This window comes from Lissotriton vulgaris, chromosome 5 (genome assembly GCF_964263255.1).
Source record: "Lissotriton vulgaris chromosome 5, aLisVul1.2, whole genome shotgun sequence".
NCBI lineage: Eukaryota > Metazoa > Chordata > Amphibia > Caudata > Salamandridae > Lissotriton > Lissotriton vulgaris.
In genome coordinates this window covers 1,177,370,842-1,177,397,375 of record NC_141693.1, presented here as the reverse complement: position 1 = coordinate 1,177,397,375, position 26,534 = coordinate 1,177,370,842, and the positions used below count along the sequence as shown (strand labels likewise).

The window sequence follows — 26,534 nt, the reverse complement described above, 5'->3', positions numbered from 1 at the left end:
TAACATTGGAAATGGCTGGATCAAAGTTCTAACTATATTCATCTGAGACAGTGGCATGCGCAGAGAGCTTTGGACCTATGTTTATTTAATACCACAATGATCTGTGAGACAATATACCATGGTAGAGCAGTGGTTCTCCTGTCGAATAGGTATGCCATTCTCTTCAGCAGCAGTCGCTCTCATGCAGCATCGGACTCATCATCCTTCGTCCCTTCCCTAGTACGCGGCGCCTGCTGGCACCGCATGTCCTGCGCATGCGCTGGTGATCTGGTGACGGGGCCGTTGATACATGTGCTGCCACCAGGTTGCCGTGACCATGTCCTGTGTTGCTCTGTTTCTAGCGCTCTGGAATTAATAGCTCCAATGCCGAAGTTTTGACCCTGCATAACGTGACTGAGGCGGACGAGGGCCAGTACACATGCAAAGTCTCCAATTATATTGGGGACGCCAACCAGTCTGCCTGGCTCACGGTGCTGCCTGCATCAGAGAAAGGTAATGCCACTGTGCGGTGGTCCACAGGCACGCCCACCGCAGGCTGCGGTGGTTTGAAGGCTCATCTTGGTAGCAGAGTTTCAATTCCTATGCCTCATCTGGTGTCAATAGGGTATTCTGGTCTCCTCTTGGTACTGCTGTTGGTCTGGGTGGCCAGCCGCCATGGAAAAACACTGCCCACGCCAGATGTGCTTCTGCCGTACTCCACCTCTCTCTCTTACTCTCTCTCCTTAACTTCTTTTTGCCTAAGCTCTCTCTTTGCTCTATCTCTCCTCTCCACTAACATCAGCAGATTTGAGATGTTTTCAGGCACCTTTTTCATACACCTCCCTCTAATAAAGCCATGGGACACCTAGATGGCAGCAGTAGACTGGCCTAAAGGCAGCTAGAATTACTATTCTCTTGAAGATGGCTTTTAAAATCAGTTGGTTTTAGTTTTGAGTGGCTCTTCAACCAGTGATTACTTTTATTTAATTCCATAAGTAACCAGATCCACTATTTGCAAAAAAATGTTTTGCTTTACTGTAAGTTAGAGACCCTAAATTATTTCGAGTCACTATTACTTTATTTCTAATCAACAATGCCAACGTTTATTAAATTAATCAATTATATTAAATCCCAACTTAAAAAAAATACCCGGTAACTCTCTACTTAACAATTCCATGGTTTAAAAATTGTGAATAACTATAATTTACAACTCCAATATTTTAAAGGCGATTAAATATCCAGTGTAATGTTTTAACTAAGAGTCCTAATATTTGATGATTATACATTTTATTAAGCTATGTTTGATAGGCAAACCATCTCAATTTTTAAAGCCACAAATGCATTGTTCAGTGTTTTAACAAAAACTTTTTTCTAGAAGGGATAAATACAATTTTAAACTTATAATGACTTTTTTCATTTTGTTATATAACTCAAACTACTTCAATGGTAAAAAAAAAAAACACATAAAAATACAACTACGTTTTGTACCATGTCCAATGACAATTCAGCGAGCAGTGCCATTCTCTCTGCTGTTATCCCCGCCACAGATGATGATTCTCTCACCCTAAGAATGCTTCCCTGAACTCCTAGTTTCAGTCTTCCAACCCTTGGAGGCTGTTCCCTGATTCATTCTGTTTTTACTCATTGATTCCCTCTAGTTTCTATCTACTGTCACTTCTTTGAATATTTGTCTACCATCTTCTGTCCTTGATATTCTCCTGTGGACCGGTATAGAACGCGCAGCGTGAGGTGTTTTCCATGATCTCCGTCTTGTGATTGCATGTATATTGAGGTGGTATGTTCCATGCTGGTGATGGGGCTAAGATTCTCCTTACCTTGTTCTTGGGTGGTGAGTAGGGAGCCTGTTGGGTGAAATCTGTCTTTTGGTGGAAGGATTTATGGACGCCAAAGAACCCGAGTACTAACGCTGGCTTACTCAGAAGCTGATGGGCCTCTAGAGCAACATCACCTGACTTCCCTGACATACTGGGCATCTGAAAGGCCGGTTGGGCTGGAGCTGAGTCAATCATGTCAATCTATACGTAATATTTGACTGACACTGCCCCATCCCAGCTCATTTAAATTTCAGAGGTACCATCCCATAATGGATTGAAAAGACGTTTCAAAGCATAGCAATCCACATCATTGAATTGGCATTATACACATTCAATACCCCATAAAAGCGACATAAAAACAACCTGCAAGCAGTCTAGATGTAAGCTGGCGTTTCCTTGTGGAGCTCGTGGTTCTCCGTCCATAACCTCTGCCACTGTGGTGCCTACTTTCTTTTTTCTCGCTCCTGTTTCCTTCCAGGCGGCCGGTGTTAATACCACGGACAAAGAGATCGAAGTCCTCTATGTGCGCAATGTCTCTTTTGAGGATGCTGGGGAGTATACGTGCTTGGCGGGTAATTCTATCGGGATCTCCTATCACACTGCATGGTTGACCGTTCTTCCAGGTATTTATGTTGTGTCTCTCTCAGCCCAAGTACCCTCTACCCCTCACACCCTCCAATTGCCTCCCTTAACTCCCAATCCCTTCCTCTTCCTCTGTTCACTCCATCACAATCAATGCTGCTTCTGCATCCTTCCAGTAATCACTGGTCCTTCCGAGTGCAGTGCCAGCAGGCGGTATTCTGTTATTGAGATTCCTAATTCACTTTTAATGTTCAAAGCTCAAGATCAAGCTTGACCCTTCACCAGACAACCTTCACCCTTGCTGGTGCATGAAATCAATCTGGCCATGCAGTCCCCTAGCAAAATAACCCATTCCCTTTCTGAGGGCTGCAAGGGTGCAGGTGCGCTTTCTCACTTGAAAACCCATGCTCCAGTCACTGTGTGCTCTCTGGCGGACCATATGGGCCGTTCATCACCATGCAATCCATGCCCTCTAGAACCATAACATTTGTGATCCAACTAAGCATGGTATCAGTGCCCCCTCTAATGATACATTCTGCAGCCCCTTTTCATCAGGCAATCATCTGGGCAGCATCACGCAGCATAATCTGTGTGTGCCTCTGACCATGCATCCTATGTCCGTGCTGCCCTCACAGCTTGTGCCCTGCTGATCAACTATAGAAACGGAACCCTGAAAATCTCAATTTGATGATTTCGGAGAGATGCAGAAGCAGCACATCGAAGACCCAAGAGCCAAAGCAGGCCAGCATGACCGCCAACCGGATCCACGTGCAAACATAGGGGGGTGGATGCAACACTGAACAAAGCTATTACAGCAGACAAAAATATAGGAACGGACACAACACTGCACAAAACCATTAGCGAAGGCAAAGGTATGAGTTTCCACTGCAACACCAGAGATCTGTGTGGTGTGCTGCACCCTTAAGAGGCAGAGCCCTTCTCTTGAAGGGTAGAACATGTACCCACACCATTAAGAAGAGAAGGCGGTTCTTTATCATGCCCAACTATGAATAAGCCCTTCGAGCCTGCCACCCATTCCCAGAGGTTGGCACGCCCTATATCTGGCATCTCTTCTTCACGTAGACATGCACTGCAACATGCTGTTGGGGTAAAACTACCAGATTCAGAACAGGCTATAACATGACTTCTAACTCACTGAGGTTTCCCTGAAGACCGGTTTGCTTGACGGCTGGTCTGCGGCATTTCTTTTGGTTCTTGTCATGGGTCTTCGATGCATTTTAGTACTTGATCAATGAGGGAAAGCCATTTATAACATGACCATGGCATCCTATGCTGGGCTCTTGGGCCGTAAACAGCATGCCATTGGGATGCCATGCCAGACCTTGGTGTTTTCTGCCTATCTATAAAACAGTGCATTGTCTCCTGTTGCATGATATTCAGTGTTTGTGGAGGGTGGATGTTACTTCATGGGGACTATTGATACCTGCCTGAATCCCTGTCTTTTTTTGGTACGCATCTTTTCTTTTTTATGTGGATCTCTATGTACTGTCTCTGTTTTTGTAACTGAGTGTTGCCTCAGTATCTCACCTATGTCGATACATATCTTTTTATCATTAGTATATTAGTATTTTTATTTTTTTCCCTGTGTCCATCTGTTTCTTGTCTCCATTTGGGTCTGTGTGTTATATTGGTCTCTTGTCAAGTCTTATGTTTAGTCTCCATTTGTTTCTGTGTCTAGTACAATCTTCCCTCTGAAGATATCCAAGTCTAGTCTCAAATTCCTGTGTTGTTCTTTGTGTCTAGTCTGTGCAGCTGGTTACTACATAGCTGCGACTGGCTCTGTTTTTTTTAATGTATTTTCACTGTGGATTGGTGCATCTTGCCCTCGCCTCAGAATCTTGCCAATCTCTCCATATTTTTTCTCAAGTATCCTCTGCTGCTGTTGCTCTTTGTCATTCTGATGTTGCCCTCTCTGCTTTTTTTCTGCAAATCTCCGTGCTGTCTGTCTTATCATCGCGGCTCTTTATCCTGTCTCTGTGACTGTTCTATGTCAGTATCTGTCTCTTGCCTCTCTGTCATGGCTCACATTTCTACCTTGCTGCTGTCCTAGATGTTTCGCATCTTTCTTCTGTTAACTGGCAGCGTTGTGTGTACTGGAGCGTACAGAGGTGGATTATGTGCCTGCTGGAAATAATAATAAAATGTGAGATTGTCTCTGGCGCGATGTGAAATTGCCCGGAAAGGAAATGTGATGCTACTGGGATATGATATGTAATAATGTGCAGATAAAATTCGAGAATGCCAGAGATAAGATAAGAATACCATAGATGTAGTTTGAGATTGCACCTTAAAACTCCCGGATTAAGCTTTGAGCGTGGCCTGAAATAAGATGTGAGTTTGGCTAGAGATAACACGAGAGACTTCTGGAAGATGGGCTGCAAAACTGCCATAAATTAAACAGCGATGGTCCCATTTTTTGGTAAACTTAATTAAACTGTGATGGTCCCATGAAGTTAGATGTAAAGTTTTTCTGAGATATTACATGTGATGGCAACCATAAAAGATATGCGATTGCTTGGAGACACGATGCATGATTGCCCTGAGATCAAATGTGCCATTGCCACGAGATAAGATCAATGATTGCCCAGAGATCAGATGTGCCATTGCCTCGAGATAAGCTCCATGATTGCCCAGAGATGCCATTGCCCCGAGATAAGATGCATGATTGCCCTGAGATCAGTCATGCCATTGCTCACGATAAGAAGCATGATTGCCCTGAGATCAGGTGTGTCATTGCCTTGAGATAAGAAGCTTGATTGCCCTGAGATCAGATGTGCCATTGCCTCGAGACAAGATCCATGATTGCCCAGAGATCAGATGTGCCATTGCCCCGAGATAAGTTGCATGATTGCCCTGAGCAGGGCTCGAAAAATCCACTCGACCGCTCGCATTTGCGAGCTAAATTTAACGAAGGCGAGCTGTTTTTAGGTCCTACCCGCCCTTTCTAGAAAAACAAACTAACTTTTGTCCCCTGTCTGTGAAAACGGAGCAAATGTGACAAGATAACAAGATATAAAGGCATTTTTTTTGCTCACAAAGTTAATGAGCAATAAAGATGCCTTTTAATCTTATCTTGTCACATTTGCTCCACTTTCGGAGACGGAGGTCAAGTAGGTTGCAGTTAGGTCGAGGAGATTTTTCAAGGTACTAGTCCTGCAGGACTAGTACCATTTTGGGGATTTTTCGAGCCCTGCTAAGATTAGTCATGCCATTGCCTCAAGATAAGAAGAATGATTGCTGTGAGATCAGGTGTGTCATTGCCGTGAGATAAGATTCATAATTGCCCTTAGATCAGATGTGCCATTGCCTCGAGACAAGATCTATGATTGCTCTGAGATAAGACGTTCTATTGCAGCAAGATAAATGATGACATTGCTGCAAGGTAAATTGTGAGAGTCTTTTGAGATAACTCAGATTCTACCGAAAAAAGTGAGAATAGCTTGAGATTAAATGCCCTGATAAAATGTTGGCTTACTTGATGTAAGATGTGATGCTGCCCTGAGACAATACGTGAAATTGCCCGTAGATAAACTGTGAGTCCTGAAATATCCCCTAAAATAGCTGGGAAACTGCCCAAAGATAAAGTGTGAATGTGTCTTGGGATAAGATTTGAGATAAATGTTGATATTGCCTGGGTATGAAAGGTGAATTTGCGGTTGGATAAACTAGTTGAATGAGAAACAATGTGAGACTATCTTCAAGTAAGATGTGAGATTCCCAAGGTAGTAGATTGCTTCTGGTGCAGCGACCATATTTGCATTGTATATGATTGGCGTGTGAATGAACTGGCATGTGCTTAGCGTATGTTTGCATCTCATAACTGTCTGCCTTGCCTCTATCCTGCTCTCATGTTCTCCGACACACCAGCATGACCTGCACCCCTGACTCTCTCCCTTCATCCCTCATGCCTGCTCTGCAGACGAAGAACGGCAAGTGGATTCATCATCCTCGGAGTATACGGAAATCGCCATCTACTGTGTGGGAGGCTTCCTGATCGCCTGCATGGTTGGCACCATCATGGTGTGCCATATGAAGGGCAGAGGCAAGAAGTCTGACTTCAGCAGTCAACCCGCTGTGCACAAGCTGAGCAAGCGCCTCCCGCTGCGCAGACAGGTAACAGAAAGTAGATAGAGGGTTCAAAACCCCTTACTTACTAACAGCCAGCCTTTCATTCTCATCTCTGCAGGAAGATTACTCGAAGGGCGCACCCCTTCTGGGATGTATTGTGCCTCGAAGCCTGGGGGTTGCAGTGAATATAGAATTAGGAAGATGTTAGAGTAAAAGAGAAGTGCTTGGGTTTACAAATGTGTGTATTACCTGTCAAATGTCCTGTTGTGATACAGAAATCCTCGCTGCATTACTGAACTAAGAGGTCATCTGTCGCCATGTCCAATCCGCTGATCTGGCGCAGAAAGCTTCACAGTAATGTCCCTGGGTGCCCTCTACCACTCTACCATCATGTCTGGTCCTCTGCTGTGGTGCAGTAGGCATCACTGTTCAAATGACCCAGAATCCTGTGGGCTATTCTGTCCACTTCTGCTGTGAAGTAGAATCCTTGTGTCCAAGTAGTTGCAGTGGTACAGCGGATGTATGTCAGTACAACGCGATATTTTAGATCGCAGTACTTTACAACGCGGTTATTACAACGCAAGTCATTATAACTTACGTTGGAGGGCGCGGATTGAGGAATATTATATGGATTTATATTCCAACACCAGTCCACGTAACAGTAGGGAAGGTGTTGGAATATAAAATTACAATATTCCTTAACCAACAGCGCCATCCAGCGCAAGTCAGCGCGGTAAAGGTTGTGCGGTGTAAACACTGCGTTGTAAACGACGTTTACCGGTACAGCAGCCATTTTTTGGCGAATGAATGGAGTCTTTGAATCATAATGCTGCATCCCTGCTTTGGAACATGAAACAACACTGTACTAGGGCTCCTTCCTCCACAAATACAAACCACGTCCGTCTAGAAACTAGTTAGTGGAATTCAACGAAGTGACCAAAAAACTCAGCAACAGTATATGGAGTTCCGCAAGCTGTGCAGTGCGTTAGGTCGTGCTATTCATGCAGATGTTTAGCACTGGGTGTTTGCCCCGCGCTGGAAAATCAGTACGAACAACACCATGTGCTGCACAAGAGGGCACTGCTTATTTCTGTTTGTCAAGTAGATGGTCTACTTGAGCAGCAGTTTTCTCAACGTGAACTGAAGGTTACTCGACCCGAGCGAAGGGGGCCATCCGCGACCACCCACATTGAGAAATCTCGCCGGGAGGTGGTCTGGAGTAAGATTTTCCTCGCTCGTGCTCGCCAACTTAATGGTGGTGAGCACGAGTGAGGAAAAGCCTCAGTTTTTTCGGAACTTCACATGCTGTGCAGAGAGGGAAAAACTCTGCAAACTCCGCAAGCAGAGTGGAATTTCATGCCCAGGCCTACTCGAGACTATTGGAGAGGAAGAGAGGCCTCTAAGGCTCGTCTGCGTTGAGAACTCTACTACTTTAAAGCCAGCATACCAGCACATCTACACCATGAACACATATATAAAGTATAACATGAAAAGCAGCCTCTGCAGTAGTACTTGATTTCTTACATTATTTTAACAATTGCCAAAATAATGTTGAAAAACATGCTGGAGGCGTACACATAGCATGCTGTATGTGTACCATAGTGACTCTGCAGTGTTAAGAACAAGTCACCCTATGTCCTACTTTAATATGATTCTCTTTTTAGCTCTCCAGAGCCACTGCCAAATAGTGACCATATGCTGAGTGTTTTTTTCTCTGGGGTGGTTGGTTGAAATACCCACACTTCCTGCCCAGTCCACTTCTGCCAGTTTACCTGTGAACATGTACTGTTTCCTGTGTTGTCAGAGCAATTCAAGTTGTGAACCAATCACAGTTCTCTGCAAAACAGCAGAAGTGCTAGACTCTGTACCGGAAAACGTTTTGTGCAAGGAGGTGCCTACTTTCTTGCTACTGGTTCTAGCCAGGCAGAATCTTCCTACTGGACCACATAAGTTGCCTTTCCTGCCACCCTATACCACACTGAACCCAACAAGAACTAGTCTGACTACCCTCCTTAAATCCATGAACCTGCCCTTATATCAGGACTAGCTGGATAACAGCAGCATCACAGGTAGGTGAATGATATGGTGTTGACTCAGCCAAGCGGGTTCACCCTTAACACACAAACAGCAAAGGGACTTCTAACCCATAGTCGCACACCCACACTGGAGAAAGCCACTGTTATGACCCATCCCCCATAGCATCAGTCTTATGCCACGTAGCAATGACATTGGACTTTGGGCCTTGTCCCTTCCTTGTGTTTTTAATTTGCACCCCCAAAAATGCTCTACTCTGCTGCAATGACACAGTCCAGAGCTATTGCCCCATGGTACTTCAAAAGCCTGCTGTAGTGTCCCTGTTGTGATTCTTGCTTGAAACTTAAGCCATGACATTCAGCTGAAAATCCCAATGTCTGACTGTCGGAAGATGAGATACACACTCTTTATACGTATCAGATCAGACCTGACCCTTGCTGTAGCTTAGATGGTGCTCGAGCGCCACAAGAAACTCAAACACAATCATGGGGAATCAAGTTGTAGCAAAGAAAACATTACAAATTTAAGCCCCTCGGCCCAGACCCTTCCTTTGCTCCTTGTAATGTCTACTTCTAGCTCTACCACAATTCGAATGTGACAAGAAATGTCTTTTTTTTAAGTTAATACCTCTGGCTAGCTAATCACCTTTGATAAACCTTGGTGGCATCTGTACTACATTTAATCTGTGATTGACCTTCCTCCCATGAACTCGGCAATCACTGCTTGACCGCAGTTACCATGGAAATGAGAGCCCTGGGGGTCCTGTCAGACCCTCGCAGTATTGGTCTCCGGAGCCCCGGGCCAGGAGTCAGCAGAGGTAATATCCACTTCAAAAATACTTGGCGCTCCACAAAACCAGCAGCAGTTGGATGAAAAACAACACAACTGCTATTTTTCAAATTTGTGCTTCAGAAATCAACTTTACTTTTTTGTTATAAAAGTAAGTAATTTGGTTCTGAAACATTTGCTACAGCTGCCCGAATCACGGTCACCTTCCCAGAAATGGAAGGATCGGGCAAAATTTGAAGTTGACAAGGAGGGGAGACGAGGGCACCAATGCTCTCTCATCTGGCCATCACTGGAGCAGACAAGGGGATAGAAGGTTAAGTGAGAGGGAGCTGTGAAGAGAGGGCAGAATAATAATTCTGGCTTGTCTGGTCTGGGCTGGCCTTCCAAGTCGAGAGAAGAGTACCAGAGGCGGCAGAATTGAAAAGCAGAAGCAGCGAGAGAGGATGCCAGCGCTGGCTCAACTGGCCTCAGAGAGGTGGGGGAGGGAATAGAGGTACCACTGCGTGCCATTCCAGAAATTAACAAAGGGAGTGCCATCATTTACCCAAGGGGTCAGAGGGTAACTGGGACAGTAGAGATTTTTCTAACTTTTTAGAGTGACTGGGGGAGGTGGCTATCAGATTGGGTCAGTCAGAGATAACCATTGTTTCTAGTGCGTGTGGCCTGATATACATGGCCAGCCTCACCTTTGGAAAAGAAGGGTGCAATCCCAGTAGAAGCATGGTGCTTAGGTGGAAAAGATCAGGAAATTATGTATGCAAGTAATTGCAGGTAATCCCTCTCAAACTTGTAACTATATTTTGCCCTAAAAATAATTACAGAAGTATCATCTCATTGGGTGTTGATTTTCTATTATTAACTTCAATGGGGCGATATTTTGTAAATTATATTTAGTACACAGTATTTATGTCAGGATATGTTTTGACAATTATATTTTGCTACTGTGCTACAACACATGACATCACACAACTTGAAATCTCTGGTCAGGGATTGACCAATCCACAGAGGATGTCACTAGAGCTGACCCATGCAGTCTCAATGTTAATGGACACATTGAATTGAAAAGGATGCAGATCCAAAGGTGCCTCTGGTGAGTTACTGACTGTCGAGGTCCTAATATTCTTAGCTTTTGAGTGGAGCATGAACCTACCCACCAATAAGCACCTTTGTGACATGTGGGCAACTTTAAAATGTTCCTCGATCACCATTTGTCCCACCACTGGCCTGCTTCAGAGTTCATGGTGCTGTAAGGCAACAGATTCTTTTGGGACGGGTACTGAGTCATTCATCGCATGTGGGTGAAAGGTGCTGGGTCATCTAATGAGAGTGGATCAAATAAGGGTCTAAAAAGCTCATCATGGTGGGTCTTAAATATCTTGTTCCGAGGGTGCAGACTTCTAAACTTGAAATCACCAATGTGATAGAGCACGTGCAATGTAGGCACGCCACTGTGAAAATATCATACGCATGGGTTTAATCTGGTTTTGGGCATTGTCCACATAATTTTGGTGGCTTTTTTTTTTTTTAACATACTTAAATACATTTCTTTAGCATGTAGTGATCTCACTGGTTCCATCACTTTCATCATAGAATGCTGACTCTAGGGTGCACAGCGGTCTGAAGCCATAGGGGTTAGTGCCTCTCGAGTCCAATCCTTTAGGGTTTTTGTTTTAAGGGCATGTATATTTTTAACACGTTGAGGCATTCTCCAGCATTGAGATGCATTGAATACACTGCCCATTCTAGTGACCCCCAAATTCCCAAATTGCTGATTTATATATTATTGTTCTAATGATGCTTTGAAGGTAGTGCCAGTTTGAGGTCTTTTGTAGTAATGGTAGGCCATGGTGACTTTGATGTGGCAGTGAGAGGGATTTGAGTCCTTGGTAAAGTTGAGGATGGGGACACGTCAAATGAGATGGGAGTCTTTCACACCTTTCTTCTTGGGTCCAAGGCCCTGGCTGGCATTCTGGATCAATCCTAGTCATGCTTGAGCCTGGGACTGTGATCACATCTGCCTCTTCTGCTCTTTCCTCCTGGTGAACAGGTGTCTGCTGACTCCAGCTCTTCTATGAACTCCAACACTCCGCTGGTCCGGATCACCACTCGACTGTCTTCCAACAATGACACCCACATGCTGGCCGGCGTCTCCGAGTATGAGCTGCCAGAGGACCCCAAGTGGGAGTACTCAAGGGACAAGTGAGTATAGCACCGTGTGGGGAGAAGGTAACACCCAATATAATCTGTGACACTTCAAGTACATGCTTCAGAGGGTGGGTGCTGACCATCAAATGAGTGATGCGGATACTGGACTGGGCGGTATGCCTACTTGCGGTGTGGTGTGAATGGTGCAGACGGTGGTTAGTGTAGGTCTGTTGCTTTCTGCCCTTATTTACAGAGAGGTTGGAGGATGCCGTCAAAGGGTAGTTCACCTTCATTGTTATGTAGCAAGTGTAGAAAGTGTGTAACATGGACACACTGTGCCTGGGCAGGGAGGGGGATGGGCAGAGCAGATGAATAGTGAGCATTGAAGCCACTGAAGCCGGCCATGGCGAACCATCGTTTGACAAAGGGGAGCAGAGGTGGAGGCCCTTGGAAGAGAGGGCTCGGCACAATAATGTGCATCAATGGCCAACAGCTGGGTGCGCGTGGTTGGTACATGGTGGATTGTCCTAGGTAAACATCTGCTGATGATGCTGAATGGATGACAAGCCCACCAATTGAGGACTGGTGCACCTTGGGTCTCTCTCTCGAGGGTCGCGTTCTAGATCTGTGCCAAGGGAAGGCAGGTTCATCTGTGACCTATTTTAAAACAGGAGTAGCACATCAGGGGCATCAGGGGCCTGTGCCAAGCACGAACTAGTACTATTATTGTCCTTTCCCATCTTCTTTCCAGTAAGGATAAACACACCTCAACCACATTTCAATCAAGGGCACATTCTGAGTCACTATCGATGAAGGGAAGACACCCTTTGATCAGGGAGGGCGGGCAGACAGGACCCACCTTTGTGCCCCTGAAACATTGCTAGATCCCCAGACGTATGCCTAAGAAGGATGGACACACTTCACGAATGCGCAGACGAGAGTTATCATTAGTCAGTTGGTGCAGTGGCACCGGGGACCAGAGGATGGAGAGCCCCTAAAGTTTCCATGGACCAGGTGCCATAGCTATTGAGACTCCGGCTCCGATTATTTTGTGTGGTGTTTGCTGTCTTGGGCCTGACTACTTGTCGTTTTCTTTTGGAAAGTTGGTTGAGGGTCTAAATTCCTGTGATGGAGCCAGACCCAAAGCAGAAACTACACAACAAAATGTGTGCCAAGGAGGGTGTACACTGACCCCAGTACCTGCCATAAAGTTCGGGGTGAATATACTTCTGTTCATCAAGTGTGAGCTACTTTGTAATTGGATGGCAGTGCATAACTATCCAATCGCAAAACTTCTCAATGTGCCTGGGTGGTGGAGGTGCCTACCTTAGATCTGTGTCCAGTGCCCAGCGAGGACATGCTTGCCTGCTTCCTCCATAGGGACTTATGTGTGCTTGCTTTATGATTGTGGTGGGTGACATGCCCCACTCTGTCTAGTACCTGCTATTGCCTCCATGGCTCATGTGCCCTCTCTCTCTGTAGCTGCTGCCCTGTGCATACTCTCCGACCTCAGTGACGCAATGGCCCTCTCTTTCTGATGTGCCTTTGTCTGTGCTCAGTATAGCGGTCTGACACTGACATCTACCATGGTCAATGCCATGCTCCCTCTGTGCCCATCCTGGGCGACTCTGACTCACTTCATGGTCGTCCATGCCCGCTTGTTCTCTTCTTCTAACAGCTGATTTTCCCTTAATGGTGTAAGATTCCACATTGTCTGCAACATGTCCTCTCCCTCCACAGTGAATGGTATTTCCTGTGATTGCCCAATATGGCTTGTGCGTCCTGTCAGCAATAGCTAGTTGCTCGTTTGCCCTTCCTCCCCCATGCCCAGTGCCCTCTTCCAGTATCTGCAATGGGTGATGTTCCCATCATGGGTGATTTGTCCTCTCCATCTGCAACGGCTTGTCTGCACCCAGGTTTTCTATCATGGCTGACGCGCCCCCCTGCTCCTGGTGGCTGATGCCTGCTGGTGTTTCCCACCACGCCTGACGTGCCCTCTCTTTCAGCAGTGGCTGATGTGCCCTCACTGCCAGCCTCCACCTCTAGTTAGTAGCTGCAACTCATGATGTCCCCCTTCCTTTCTTAGTAGCTGAAGTTCCCTTTTGTGCCTGACTTGCCTCGCTCTGCTCGCCATTGCTGAAAAACATTTAACAAAGTGATAAGTGAAAGCATCAAGTCAACATCATTTGAGGCATGGCTTTGGTTAATGCCCACATTTTTAGTTGTGAAAAAAGCAAGCACAGTACTTAGCAGAGTCAGTCTCAGTATCGCTGAATGATGCACCACATATACAGATATAAATGGTATTGAGCCGATCTCCAAACCATGATAGGTAAAAAGTTTTTTTTTTCCTGCAGTGGGCGTGATGCTCCCCCTCCTTCTGTGTGTCTGGTGTGTCCTCTCTTCCTGCAGAGTCTGACTGTCAGGGCTGATGCGTCTGCTTTCTTCAATGCCACCCTCTCCCTTCCGTGCCTGACGCACCTCCTGTCTCCAGCATGACTTGTCTGCCCCTCTCTCTCTGCTTTGATACTCTTGCATCGTTGCTTGTGCACCCCTCTGTCCTCTATGTCTGATGCGTCTGCTTTCTTCAATGCCACACTCTCCCTTCCGTGCCTGAGGCACCTCCTGTCTCCAGCATGCCTTGCCTGCCCCTCTCTCTCTGCTGTGGTTCTCTTGCATCGTTGCTTGTGCACCCCTCTGTCCTCTATGTCTGATGCGTCTGCTTTCTTCAATGCCACACTCTCCCTTCCGTGCCTGAGGCACCTCCTGTCTCCAGCATGCCTTGCCTGCCCCTCTCTCTCTGCTGTGGTTCTCTTGCATCGTTGCTTGTGCACCCCTCTGTCCTCTATGTCTGATGCGTCTGCTTTCTTCAATGCCACACTCTCCCTTCCGTGCCTGAGGCACCTCCTGTCTCCAGCATGCCTTGCCTGCCCCTCTCTCTCAGCTGTGGTTCTCTTGCATCGTTGCTTGTGCACCCCTCTGTCCTCCATGTCTGATGCGGCTTCTCTTTTCTATGCACGAAGCTCTCTCTCTTCCTGCCCTGGCTGAGGCGCCCTCCGTGTCCCCCAAGAGTGATGCTTGTGTCCTCCGTGACTGCCCCCATGGCTTCCACGCCCTCCACCTCAGTCGAAGCTGTTGTGCCCCCTCTCTCTCCCAAAGGACTCACCAGACTCTTTCTCCACAGGCTCACGCTGGGGAAGCCCCTGGGCGAAGGCTGCTTCGGGCAGGTGGTGATGGCGGAGGCGGTGGGCATCGACAAGGACCGGCCCAAGGATGCAGTGACCGTGGCAGTGAAGATGCTGAAAGGTATGGAGGCAGGCCGTCGCTGCCAGCTGACCCCCGACATGCCCTGGGTTCAGAGGTCACATAGCTGACCTCCACGGCTGACATGCATACATTAACAATCTTGACAGTGATGTGTTCCAGGGCTCAGACTGGCAGACGTGACAGACGTTTATGGTAGGAGCCTGGCTTAGTTGTTATTTTTGTGCAGCAGCGTTGCAGGAAGGTTCTTCCAGAGACCGTCCCCTTTCTGTGCTCCAAACATGGCTACCTTGCTTATCCACCCCTAATCCTCGTGGCGCGGGGAAATCTGCTCATGCCCCTTGGATTGGTAATGCATTCCAGGCACCAGCACCCCACCCCACCAACCCCCCCCCTCCCCTCGGCATGCTATTTCGCCACACGTGCACCCTGCCACTAATAGCCCCAGTCCCCCTTTTGACAGGGAAGAGCACAGTTGTGCTCAGGGATGCGGGTGGGGTTGAAAGGCACACGCTGCACCTCGAGACTCAACCACTGGGGCAGAACCTGGAGGAACAATGGCCACCACTTAGGTGCCTGGAGTTTGCCTGACCCTGGCTCTCATCTCCATGAAACCTCACCTTGTGCTCCAAATTTCTGATCCGACCACTGCCCAAACCCTGATCACCACCAGATGCGGACCGCAAAAGCCCCCACCAACCCCCGAGCCACTTGCCTTATAATACACCTGTGGCCTTCACCCCGCCTCTTCTTGATGCTGTGAGGCTTTAAACAGAGGGAGAGGATCTGTAGCTACGGTAGCCCTACTAGGACACACTGCCCATCCTAGCAGGGTAGCAACTTTAATGTGCTGGCTCCTATGTCGCCCTGCAGCTAAGGTGACCAGCTGGATTTCCACTTTCAGGGAATCTATATGTCTCTCTATTTCTCGCTTTGTTAGAGTGTCCCCATCTCTTCTGTCTCTCTTCCTTTGACTAACATTCTCTATTTAAAAGTCAATTTTTTTACTGAGTTTGTTTGAAAAAAACACAAGTGTGCCTGATGTTGTTTTATTAGAACCTGCTAGAACATTTTTGCCTGAAGGGCTACCTCGCACTTTTAAACCACAATAAAGTATTTAATACTGACCAGTTGTATAGCTGGGTAGGAATGTTGAGGCCCACTATGGGGCGACAGAGACTTGTGTCTGAGCTTGGGATCTCCTATGCGACTCGTTGGCTTCCTGTCAATGCACTCTTCGTGGCTGGTAAGTGATAAGGTCATCCTCTGGTCCAGAATCTCATCACCGACCCTCTCCCTTTCCTTTCACAGACGATGCAACGGAGAAGGATCTTTCTGATCTGGTGTCTGAGATGGAAATGATGAAGATGATCGGAAAGCACAAAAATATCATCAATCTTCTAGGCGCATGCACCCAAGATGGTAAGTCAGGCTCGCACCGTGGGGTTTAGCTGTCCAATCGTAAGGCCAGACTCATAGCAAACCTTGATGTGCCAGACATGCCTGCCAGGTGCAGCCACTGATCTAGCTGCAGTAGAAAGTCATTGCGGTGAGGTCCATGGCATAGTATGCTTCAAAATCTTGAAATACAAATCTATGGTAAAGGGGGTATCATTCTGAATATCAATTCAATCTATAGCTGTCTTCTTTGAGCCACTGCCAGTGTCACAGTTCTTCCAAGAGTTACTTTTCACTGCTCGTGCCTTTGCTTCTGTCATATTCAAATGCATTGGTCTGTGCATTGCCTGATTGTATGGCAACATGCCTAATCACCTGCATGCACCAAACTATGTGTGCTTGTGTCCGCTACCTGCCATGGCCCTAAAATGCGCGTTTTTTCTGGGCGGTTCATTCACCATATTGAGATTGTTAACAAGAACTGTGTTCATTGCTTCTTAGGCCCACTCTATGTGATAGTCGAATATGCCTCCAAGGGGAATCTGCGTGAGTACTTGCGCACCCGCCGCCCACCCGGCATGGAGTACTCCTTTGACATCAACAGAATTCCCGAAGAGCAGATGACCTTCAAGGACCTAGTGTCTTGCACGTACCAACTGGCCAGGGGCATGGAGTACCTGGCATCACAGAAGGTGAGGAGATAGCCATGGTCCCCTTTTATGAGTGTGTGTGACAGCATTGAACTTGCCAGACTCTTAAACTGACGGCTCCCTTCCTTTCGAATATGGATTTAACATACTGGACATGTACATTCTGGAGTGCCTTGGAGTAGGAAGACTACACACCCTTTTGTTCCAATGTGTAGTCCCTCAGGCGGAGCATAGACCTCACTCCCAAGAAGCCACTTGTGCAAAGTGTTTATACACTCCTGAACATTTCAGGTTCAAGGAGTATGTATACCCCCTTGCACACACACAAGATGTCTCTGGATATGCCTCGGGGTTGGGAAAGGTACACACAATTGAATAAGTGATACAATCAGTAATAATACTGACGAGTAAATATTTGATTTCACAAATCCTGATATATGAATGTGGCTGCACATCACTACTGTCAAATAGAGGGCTGGAAAGTGGGTTGAGAATAGCAAAGTACGTTAGCTGCAGTAAAATATTTCCCCCACTGCAACCAGTGAGAGACCTAGGAACCTCAACACTGAAAACACTAGACTGCCCCCATGCTGGGGGTCTCTAGGCCCTATTCTATAGACTGTAGACAATAGTGGACCTGCAAACACTGTGACATTGGTGTCTGTTAGACAGGGGTCCATCAGGCTCTCTGTAGGCCATAACTGCTGGGGCACACCCACCCGAGTACAACCACCTCAAAGATACTTCCTTGAGGTAAGGTGTCCAAGAAGCATGCACTGTGGGCCATCCTTAGTGGATAATAGAAGGGAATTCAATTACTCAAGACATCTGACTCTCCCACCCACAACTCTTCAGCAGCTGTAGGACAGCTCCTTAAACCTCCTCACGAAAGACCCCTACAGTTCACATACAAGAGAGTAGCCCACCTGCCATCGTTTAAGAGGAAGAAGGAGGCACCCATCCCACTCCCACTTGAGGTAAGGCAAGGGGATCTAGAATATTTGGGGAAATAAACAAGTACAACAGCACAGAGAACATCCCTTCACCCTGGGGCACAGCTGTGCTTAATGCAGCAGGTACAGATGAACTGTGGTCTACTAAGTATGCAGAGCCTACAACCACCGAATGATGGTTGTATTTTCCTGTCCAAACAGTGAGGAGGCCATTTCCCTGCATGCACTAGGATTCTGGGCACCCTTGCTAGGCCTCTGGCTGTGTCCCTTCCAGTGACTGACCATAAGGTCCCATGGAACCCATTCCTAGTCTGAAGCAGTCAGACATAGAGGGCTGGATACTGAAGCATATCTTTCCCTGTGCATTGTAGGACCTCATGCCTGAAGCCCGAGGCACTATGGCACAATAACATCTTCCAATATTCACAGGAGCTTCTGGTTATCCCAGGTGCAAATGCAAAAACTGAGGTGCTTGTAGGACTTGTATTCTTGCTCCTCGACTGCGGATGTCTCCACCATATCAAACATGGACGTCAATTCACTAAAATGCAGGGTGATGGAAGTGACATTCTGCACCCTTTGACAGTCAAAATCACAGGCTTGAACTTGTGCTCCACATTGAGCCAATTAGCAGCCTTCTTGTTGCTGTCAGGGGCCAGCAGATTGGCAAGGAGTAAAACCTACTGAAAATAAGCAGGGTTTCTAAACCCAAAAATATTGCCACTTTCATGGCACTGTAGTGGTAGCAAGTGCCAAGCGGGATGCCAGCTTTACAAGTTGCACCACTGGCTACCCCTAATTGACGTCCATAACTGCAACCATGGTTGGCCTTTTAGGGGTCTTAAAATTCACTAATGATTAACTTGGGACACTCAGCTATGTTCTGCTGGTGTTTTTGCCTAGATTTAGTTTATAAAACAGAAATATCAAACAAGTGAGTATGGTTGATTTTAGCCTCTTCCACGGTCTCAGATGCCAGCTGTCTGCTGGTTTTACAAGGACATTACTGGATGGTATCTCCAGAATGCATTTCACACTTCCATTTCTCGCTGCGCCTCTTCATCGCTGTCCACCTTGCTCTCTCCCTCTGCAGTGCATCCATCGGGACCTGGCGGCTCGGAATGTCTTAGTGACGGAAACCAATGTCATGAAAATCGCAGATTTTGGTTTGGCCAGAGACATCAACAACATCGACTACTACAAGAAGACAACCAATGTGAGTTAAATCTCGAGTGACAAGTTTGACTTGGATTTAGGTTCTCTCGTGAATCTGCGCTGAAGGGATATGGCTGTAGCAAGAGTCACTCAATGCTCTGCTATCATGACATACATGCACATTCAGAGATCTGGGATATTGCAAACTATTTGCAGCTTCACCGGAGACTATTGCATTTCGTCTTGCGTTTTATGCTTTTAACTGTACTGGAGTCTCGTTTAATAACATACATGCCATTTTAGAGCACTGGTGTGACTGACCTGCAGCTTTGTGGGTGACTGCAGCCCTTCTGGTGTCCAAGATAATTGCACCTTTATTATCTTCCGAGATCAAGAGATGCCTCTAACGTTTAACTACCAAGTTCGTTGCCTTGATGTACATGTCATTTTACATGATCTGGTGTGGAACATGCCTGTGTCTCAGAGGAGCTGGTCTCAATGCATGCCTGTAACTTTACTGAAGTTTTTGTTGCACTGTCAAGGATGTGGTCAGGCATTATTGTCCAGTTTGACACCTCCCACTGTACCTTGAATCGGCTGCACTGGGAAAGCTGCAGGTCTGAGTCCCTTCCCTAACTGCTACAAGGAGCTGTGTGCTCTGTTGCCTTCTTTATGTTGTTATGCACCTCAATATGTCAATGAAGGCTATGGTCTGGTACCTGCCATTTCTAGAGGTGTGGCACACAGTGGCATGTTGTTGCTTTTCTCATCGTCTTAATTTATTGAAGCCTGGTATTGGGTTAGGAGAAGTTTTTTTTTCTTTTGTGTTCATGGTGCAGTTTTTCCTCCCTGTCTGCTTTCTAGAGGCATTGGCCTGGTGCCCTAAATGTGTTGTTGTAAGTAGCAAGCATAGTCTGCCCTTCCTTCAGCCGCCATGTGAACACAGCAATCCTCAGCCCACGGTTGTTATTGAAACAAAATAGTGTCTCTTTCTGGCTGTGGCATTTTGTCTCAGTGACTTGCTGAAGGATTGTTGGAGTTTTGTTAAGAAGCCATTTGTACTCTGACCGTTTGTGAACGAATCCAACAAGCTTGTGGTGAACTTTGCTGTGCTGTTGTTGAGTCTCTGGTGCTGGCTGCTGTGTTATGGTTGCACCTGCCACCCATGTTGCACGTATGGTAAAAAGACACGTTGGGTTGGTGCCTTCACTGCTTGGTCTCTTGGTGCTGCAGCCACTGACGCATGCTTCGTGTGCCCTTTGCGTCGTGCTATACAGCTGTATTGTGTTGTGATGTCCATGTTGTAGTCCCCTACTCTCTGAAAGGTGCACCCTTCTGCCCGGGCTCGCGGTATGACAAACAGCTGTGATTGGTTGTGCTTTCCATGGCGCAGCGCATTGCTTCAGCTGCTCCATGAAGGCGCAGCCTCGGTGCACTTGTCGAAGTTGTGGTAAACAGCGCTGCTTTGTTCCCTTCTCTGCAGGGCCGGCTCCCCGTGAAGTGGATGGCTCCCGAGGCGCTGTTTGACAGAGTCTACACACATCAGAGTGACGTGTACGCAGTTCCTTACCTCTGTAATCGCCGACCGAAAGAACAAAAGCACCAGGGCAGACATGACAGGGTGCCCGCACGGACTGCGCACTCGCACCGGGGGTGCCGCGCTTAGACGGCCATGATTTTCTGCTAGACTGCTGCCTAATGCCCCGTTACTAATCTGCCCAACTTCAAAGCGCATCAGTGGGACCCAAACGCTAAACCCCTTGTGTCCGAGCGGAAGTCCCCACGACCTGCCATGCAACCGGCGGGGATGCAGAACCGCTCTTCCCAAAGGCCTTACGCAGACAGATTGTGGCCTTCTTCCTGGTCGGCAGACCTAATCCCTGGGCGCGCTCTCCTGTGTCTGGGCCTATTTTTAACGGACGGGGTTGTCTGGGGGTTGTCTGTGTGCGTGAGTGCTCTCAGTTTTGGTTTTGTTGGCAAGCTCGAAACCACTACATGTCACGAAACCACGAGGTGATGAAGTTTTCTTCATTGCTCTGGGAACCATTGGAGAGCAGCAGCATAGCTGGGGAGGGGGATTCCTGGGGCGCATAGAAAAGAAGAAGTCATGGCGCTTTGTTACATCCTTGCTGAGCGTCTCTTGGGTGCGGGATAGGTATGCAATGGGGCTCTTAAGGCTTAAGTCCTTGTAGAGTAAAGCTGTTGGTGGTAGCTTCTGAAGCATTGGGTGATTTGATCACCTGTTTGAGCTCTGAAAGCATCTCTGAATGTACTTGTTTGTGCTGCGACTGTGAGGTGAAGGAAGAAGTGAAGCCTCACGCTTCAAACTTTTTTAGAGTTCTCTTTTAGCAATGGGAACCCTGTGCTTGGGTTTTGGGGGAATGCATAGCATTATTCACTCATTTCAGTCTGTCTATGCAGAGATGTGCCTCATCCCTGAATGTCCTTGGAAGGAGATTTGGGTGGGGGGATGAAACACTATTTCAATGCTTTAGAGAGCGATTACAGCAAACTAACAGGGCTTGGGTGGGCCTAATTGAGGACCAAGATGGGCCCTGACGCCTCCTCTGTGTAAGTGCCGCCGAGTGGTAGTAGCTTCAGCACAGGCACTTGAAGGCAATATTTTGGCTTCTTATTCAGAAGAGTAGTGGCACATTATGGGGGCCTTGTTGTTTGGAATAGGACTTTCTAATGAATGATGTGAGATTTGGGAGAAATCTTATTGTTCAAGGAACTGCACTGAAAGACCATGGCGAGGTGAGAGTGGCCACTGTTGCAAGGCGTGGTCGGCAGAGTTGGGCCTGGAACTGGAGGAGGTGATAGCAGCACAGACGGCTTTGATAGATGAGTGAACACCTTTCACCAACATGTCCTTGTTTCTAGCAGTGGGGGGTAAGGGGTTTGTACCTTTCAGGCTTTGGAGTGTGGCAGTTTTTTTCAGCCAGAGCTGCCTTTTTGATGCTGTGTGCCTTTTGCTTGTTTTGTCTGGTTCTCTAGGGTCGCACTGTGCTCGACAGGCCTGCATCTAATGTCAGTATCTTTCCTCTCTGTCTCTCTGCAGCTGGTCTTTCGGCGTGCTCATGTGGGAGATCTTCACACTGGGGGGGTCCCCATACCCTGGAATTCCTGTTGAAGAACTTTTCAAGCTCCTTAAGGAAGGCCACCGAATGGACAAACCTGGCAACTGCACCAATGAGCTGTAAGGATCCATGCTGTGCGCTTGCTGAACTGGTGTACATTACTCAGGCATTGCTAGAGTGTCTGGGGAGACCTGGTTTTTCTTAGTTAAGAGAGACCATCCGTAATTCACTCAAGGAGCGACTGGTGCCATTGGCGCTGCCGTGGTGGTGGGCTAGTTGCAAGAGACTATCTCAGTGTGAGATCAGTTGCTACAGACTCGGACAGACTGGAACCACAGACTCAGAGAGACCAGGTGCTACTGACTCAGAGAGACCAGGGGGCCCTCACTTGGAGAGACCCAGTGCCACTAACTCAGGGGGAGAACCAGATGAACAGTGATCCCCAAAGGGAGGAGGAAGTCTAAATACTTCTAACCTGGGTGAATGGAGGGACAATTTCCACTGTCTTTTGGGGGAAGTCGCTGCCAATAAGAGTGAGGGGTGGGGAAGATCAGGAGCCTCTGACCTAAGGGGGGACCAGACTGTTCTGACTCGGGAAGTCTAGGATTCACTGAGGGAGACCAGGGAGGGGGGCATCCGCTACTGATCCAATGGCAGAATTCCAATGTAGGTGACAAATTGGGGAGGAGAGGGCCATCAGGTGGTGCTGATCCAGGAGGAACCTGTCTCTCAACAAGAAGAGGAAACCCGAGGCCAGTGACCAAAGGTGGTGAAAGCCTCCAAGTTATCACTGATCCAGAGGTGCAATAAGTGAAATACGAAGCTATGGCCCAGAGATGAACCCTGATGCCTCACAACAGATGCCACTGACCAAAAGTAGTAACCCAGAAGTATGGAAGACTAAAAGATGCCCCCGATTTGGAGGGGAGACCAGATATCCTTGACTGAGAGCGAAGGTCAGCAATGGTCGAGTGGCTAGAAAGACTGTCAGGTGTCATTGACCCTTAGAGTATAAGACTAGTAGCACAGAGGAATGAACAATACATCTTCTCTATGGCCCTGTGGCCCTGTGAGAGGACGGGCCACATTTTACGGATGTGCTAAAGGGAAGGAGGCCACCAGAGGCAAGTGAAGCAGAAGGAAGTAGACCTCCAGGTATCTGTTACCCTGAGAGGAAGAAGGATGCCATGTGACAGTGACTTAGCGGGAAGAAAGGCCAATAGATGGCATCATGCTTGTACATGCTCCCGGAGCAGTGACGGACCCGAAATAGGGCATATGGTGTTGGAGGGTCTACAGGCAGCATTTAGAATGCATAGCCAATTGGGTGAGAGTGGACATCAAAGGTTATCAGAAATGTCAGGTTAGAGCCAAGCCCTGAGTACAATTTTATATTATACAGGTGAAATAGTGCTGTTGATAGGGAAAGTGGAGCAAATGAAATGACATCAGAGAAACTAAGATACAGGAGGGAATGGGAGCTTGAGAAGAAAAAGAAGTCTGTATTGCAGACTAGATCTGAGGGGATTCATGGAGTTGGTAGGAAGTCCCAGTGAGAGAGGAGGGGCAGTAATCAAAGCAGAAGAGGGTCTTGTAGCATGAAAGGGAAAGAGGAGATGGATTTTTATAATAGTGTGCAAAATTGATGGTGTTGGCTGTGGTTGACCAGGAATGTATGAAAACTCATTACAATCTCTGGTCGTGGATGGATGGATCAGTGAGAGAGTGACAGAAAGTCGCAGATGTTTGCGCTTAAGAACAGCTTGTCTGGTTTATGTGGGTTTAGATCTACGAAGTAAGCAGACATCTAGGATTTTATCAGACACACCTCGAGATGAATCATGAAAAGCTGGAAAAACAGAGCTGTTAATCATCAGCCAAGAAGTGGCGGGGGATCCCAAAGCTGTGGCAACGGTAGCTCAAGAAGAGGTGTACCAGGAAAAGTCGAAGGACTCGAAACAAAGTACTAGGGACACCAAATAGTAAGGGAAGCAATGGGTAGGTTTGACCGGACCAAGACACAGAGTAGAAGTGATTAAAGGGGTTCGCTATCAGGGAGCAGAGATGGAGACATCCTGAGAGTTGTGTTTCTATGAGAATAACCTTCGGATAAGTGTCAAGTCCAGCTGATAGGGGTGTGCAGGAAGAGGCGAGTTTGACAAGGGACTGGGTATAAATAGGAAGGCACTTATAATGGACTGTGCGACGGAATGCAGATCGGAAAGTGAGGAAAGGACATGATTTAGAACCTGGCCTCAATGATAGTTGATTAGTCAGGGGGTAAAAAGGATAAGGAGGTCAGACTCAGCTGGGACAGAGAGACCGAACGAAGCATTTTTGAGGGGAGGCAGATTAATAGCATGTATGCGCTGCTCAGAGGAGGCGGACCAGGAAATTCTGGATCATGGACATAGACGGGTTAGAAAGAGATGACATACCCGGGAGATCACAGAGGCAGTAGGGAGTCTATAGGTGTTGTAGAGGTGGCGGTCTCTTTCAGGAAGGAAGAGAGCTCTACTTCTGAGGTGGCAGCTTCAGGGGACTGGATTACAGATATTGGTGGGGGCAGGGGTGGGAGAATGTGAGGATAAAAGTGATCGATTTTATATGTGAAAAATGAGGCAGAAAGAAAGGATTGGATGGACAGACAGGAGTTTGAAAGGGGAAGTAGCTGGTTAAGAAGAGGTTTGAGATGAGGAGGGTTTTTGTCCGACGATGTGATAACAATGTGGAGAAAGGTGTCGTTTCCATGTTATAGTGATAGACTACTGGGTGCACGGGGAAGAACATAGGAAGGCTGACTCTAAGTGGAAGCCAAGGGTCACTCTGTGCTCTTCTTCTCTTCCAGGTACACGATGATGACGGACTGCTGGCGTGCTGTGCCCTCACAAAGACCCACTTTCAAGCAGCTTGTTGAGAATCTAGACCGAATCCTCACGCAAACGACCAATGAGGTGAGAGTTCATTCCTTGGGACACCAGTGACTCACTCCCTGAAGTAACAGTAAAGGACACATCATCTATGGGACAAGAGCTACACACACAATTTGTGAGACTCAAGTTACACTCTCAATACAAGGGGCAAAAGTGACACAGAGCATCCGTGGTCCTTGATAGACATAAACTATGACTGGACAATAGCATACACATGTCTGAGCTAAAACATGAGTGAAATCCACTGCCACTGAGATACTAGTGATCCACGAGTGATGCACATTATGCTGTGGACACAGTTGACATATGCATCATCCTTGCATTCACACTTGCCCGAAAGCAACACCCTAACATGAGTAGCACATAATTATTCAACCCCGAGTGACACACACCATCCTTTCGTGTGTGACAGGTTGAACATACTATTCTCTATGACATGCATGTCCTACGCCATTCCTGGAACAAGAGTGGTGAACACCACTATTGGCCAGTCCCAAGTACTTTCTGTGATCTCAGCACCTCTCTTCCGGCCTCCATTCCATGAATCTCTGACTTGCTTTCTTTTCAATGTTTTCTGAAACTTTCTTTGTTCAACAGGTTTCAGTAGATCACTGAAAGGTAACTAGGCCTCTGTTTTGTATCTCCCTGCCTCTCTGTGGTCATCACACACTACTGAAGCACAGACTATGCAAGCAGAAACTGATCTCATTGGAGTTTCAATTATCATTAATTTGTCCCCATTCTTTCTATCTCCTCAACAGGAATACTTGGACCTCAACAACCCCCTGGAGCAGTACTCGCCCAGCTATCCGGACACCAGAAGTTCCTGCTCTTCTGGGGACGACTCTGTCTTCTCTCCGGATGCAATGCCCTATGACCCCTGCCTTCCCAAAACCCAACACACAAATGGCACCATTAAAACATGAGGCCACACAACCAGCATAGACTGCCCCGTCCCACCAAGAACCATATATATTTTTTTTACGGAAAAAATATAAAACAGCAGAAAACTAACATGGCACTTCTTACTTCCTGGCGGTGCCTCCAGCAGCTGGGGAGTGTGGGAGTCTCTGCCACGGACCCCCAACTTGGATTGTACAGATGGGGGACGAGGACGGAGTCCACTGGTGGGCTGTTCCCCACTGTTTCAAGCTCTTAAACGTCACCAAAAGGTGGTGACTGATGCCCTTCAGAGGCGGATGGACTGCTCCAGCCTTGGCCCCCAAGGCCTAAGGCTTGGTCAGAGGGGCGCCCGCCCAGGCCTGCTGCACTGGAGGCAGACGTGGACTGGGACTTTCTTGTGAATTATGTAAGATTTGGGAGATATTCTATACCAGCACACACTCACAGAGCACAGGCGCAGTATGGTGCTGGATGTATGTAAATATACTCAAGATATGTATAAATATATATATTATATATTTACAATGAATTATTTTTTGTATTGATTTAAAAGAAAGTGATATTTGAAAATGCATCTCGGAGATTGTTCTTTTTTTAACAGTCATTTGAGGAGTACAGCCAGTGTGTAAATTGTACATATGGGGTGGAAGGGGCATATTTAGGCCCTTTCTTCCTCAAACCCCTGCAAATGTCCCCACGCACACCCAAACCATCCTTCCCCCCTACCCCCATCCCCTCTGGAAAG

The 26,534-nt window shown here is 47.2% G+C and overlaps 1 protein-coding gene across 7 annotated transcripts in view; it reads left to right on the top strand.

Annotated features, from left to right (window-relative positions):
• The window catches only part of FGFR2 (fibroblast growth factor receptor 2), a 99,119-nt gene extending 73,155 nt beyond the window's left edge, over positions 1 to 25,964 (top strand). For 3 of the 7 annotated variants that reach the window (XM_086922947.1, XM_086922945.1, XM_086922949.1), the window contains 11 exons: positions 2,293 to 2,437; positions 6,337 to 6,530; positions 11,356 to 11,507; positions 14,638 to 14,759; positions 16,029 to 16,139; positions 16,617 to 16,807; positions 18,812 to 18,934; positions 20,357 to 20,427; positions 21,935 to 22,072; positions 24,802 to 24,907; positions 25,648 to 25,964. In XM_086922947.1, coding sequence (XP_086779073.1) covers positions 2,293 to 2,437; positions 6,337 to 6,530; positions 11,356 to 11,507; positions 14,638 to 14,759; positions 16,029 to 16,139; positions 16,617 to 16,807; positions 18,812 to 18,934; positions 20,357 to 20,427; positions 21,935 to 22,072; positions 24,802 to 24,907; positions 25,648 to 25,812 — 1,518 coding nt within the window. In that variant the 3' untranslated portion in view covers positions 25,813 to 25,964. Of the gene's footprint in view, positions 1 to 341; positions 493 to 2,292; positions 2,438 to 6,336; positions 6,538 to 11,355; positions 11,508 to 14,637; positions 14,760 to 16,028; positions 16,140 to 16,616; positions 16,808 to 18,811; positions 18,935 to 20,356; positions 20,428 to 21,934; positions 22,073 to 24,801; positions 24,908 to 25,647 lie in introns of all 7 variants that reach the window. The other 4 variants (XM_086922943.1, XM_086922944.1, XM_086922942.1 and 1 more) reach the window with 3 other exon arrangements.
• Positions 25,965 to 26,534: the final 570 nt, after the last annotated feature.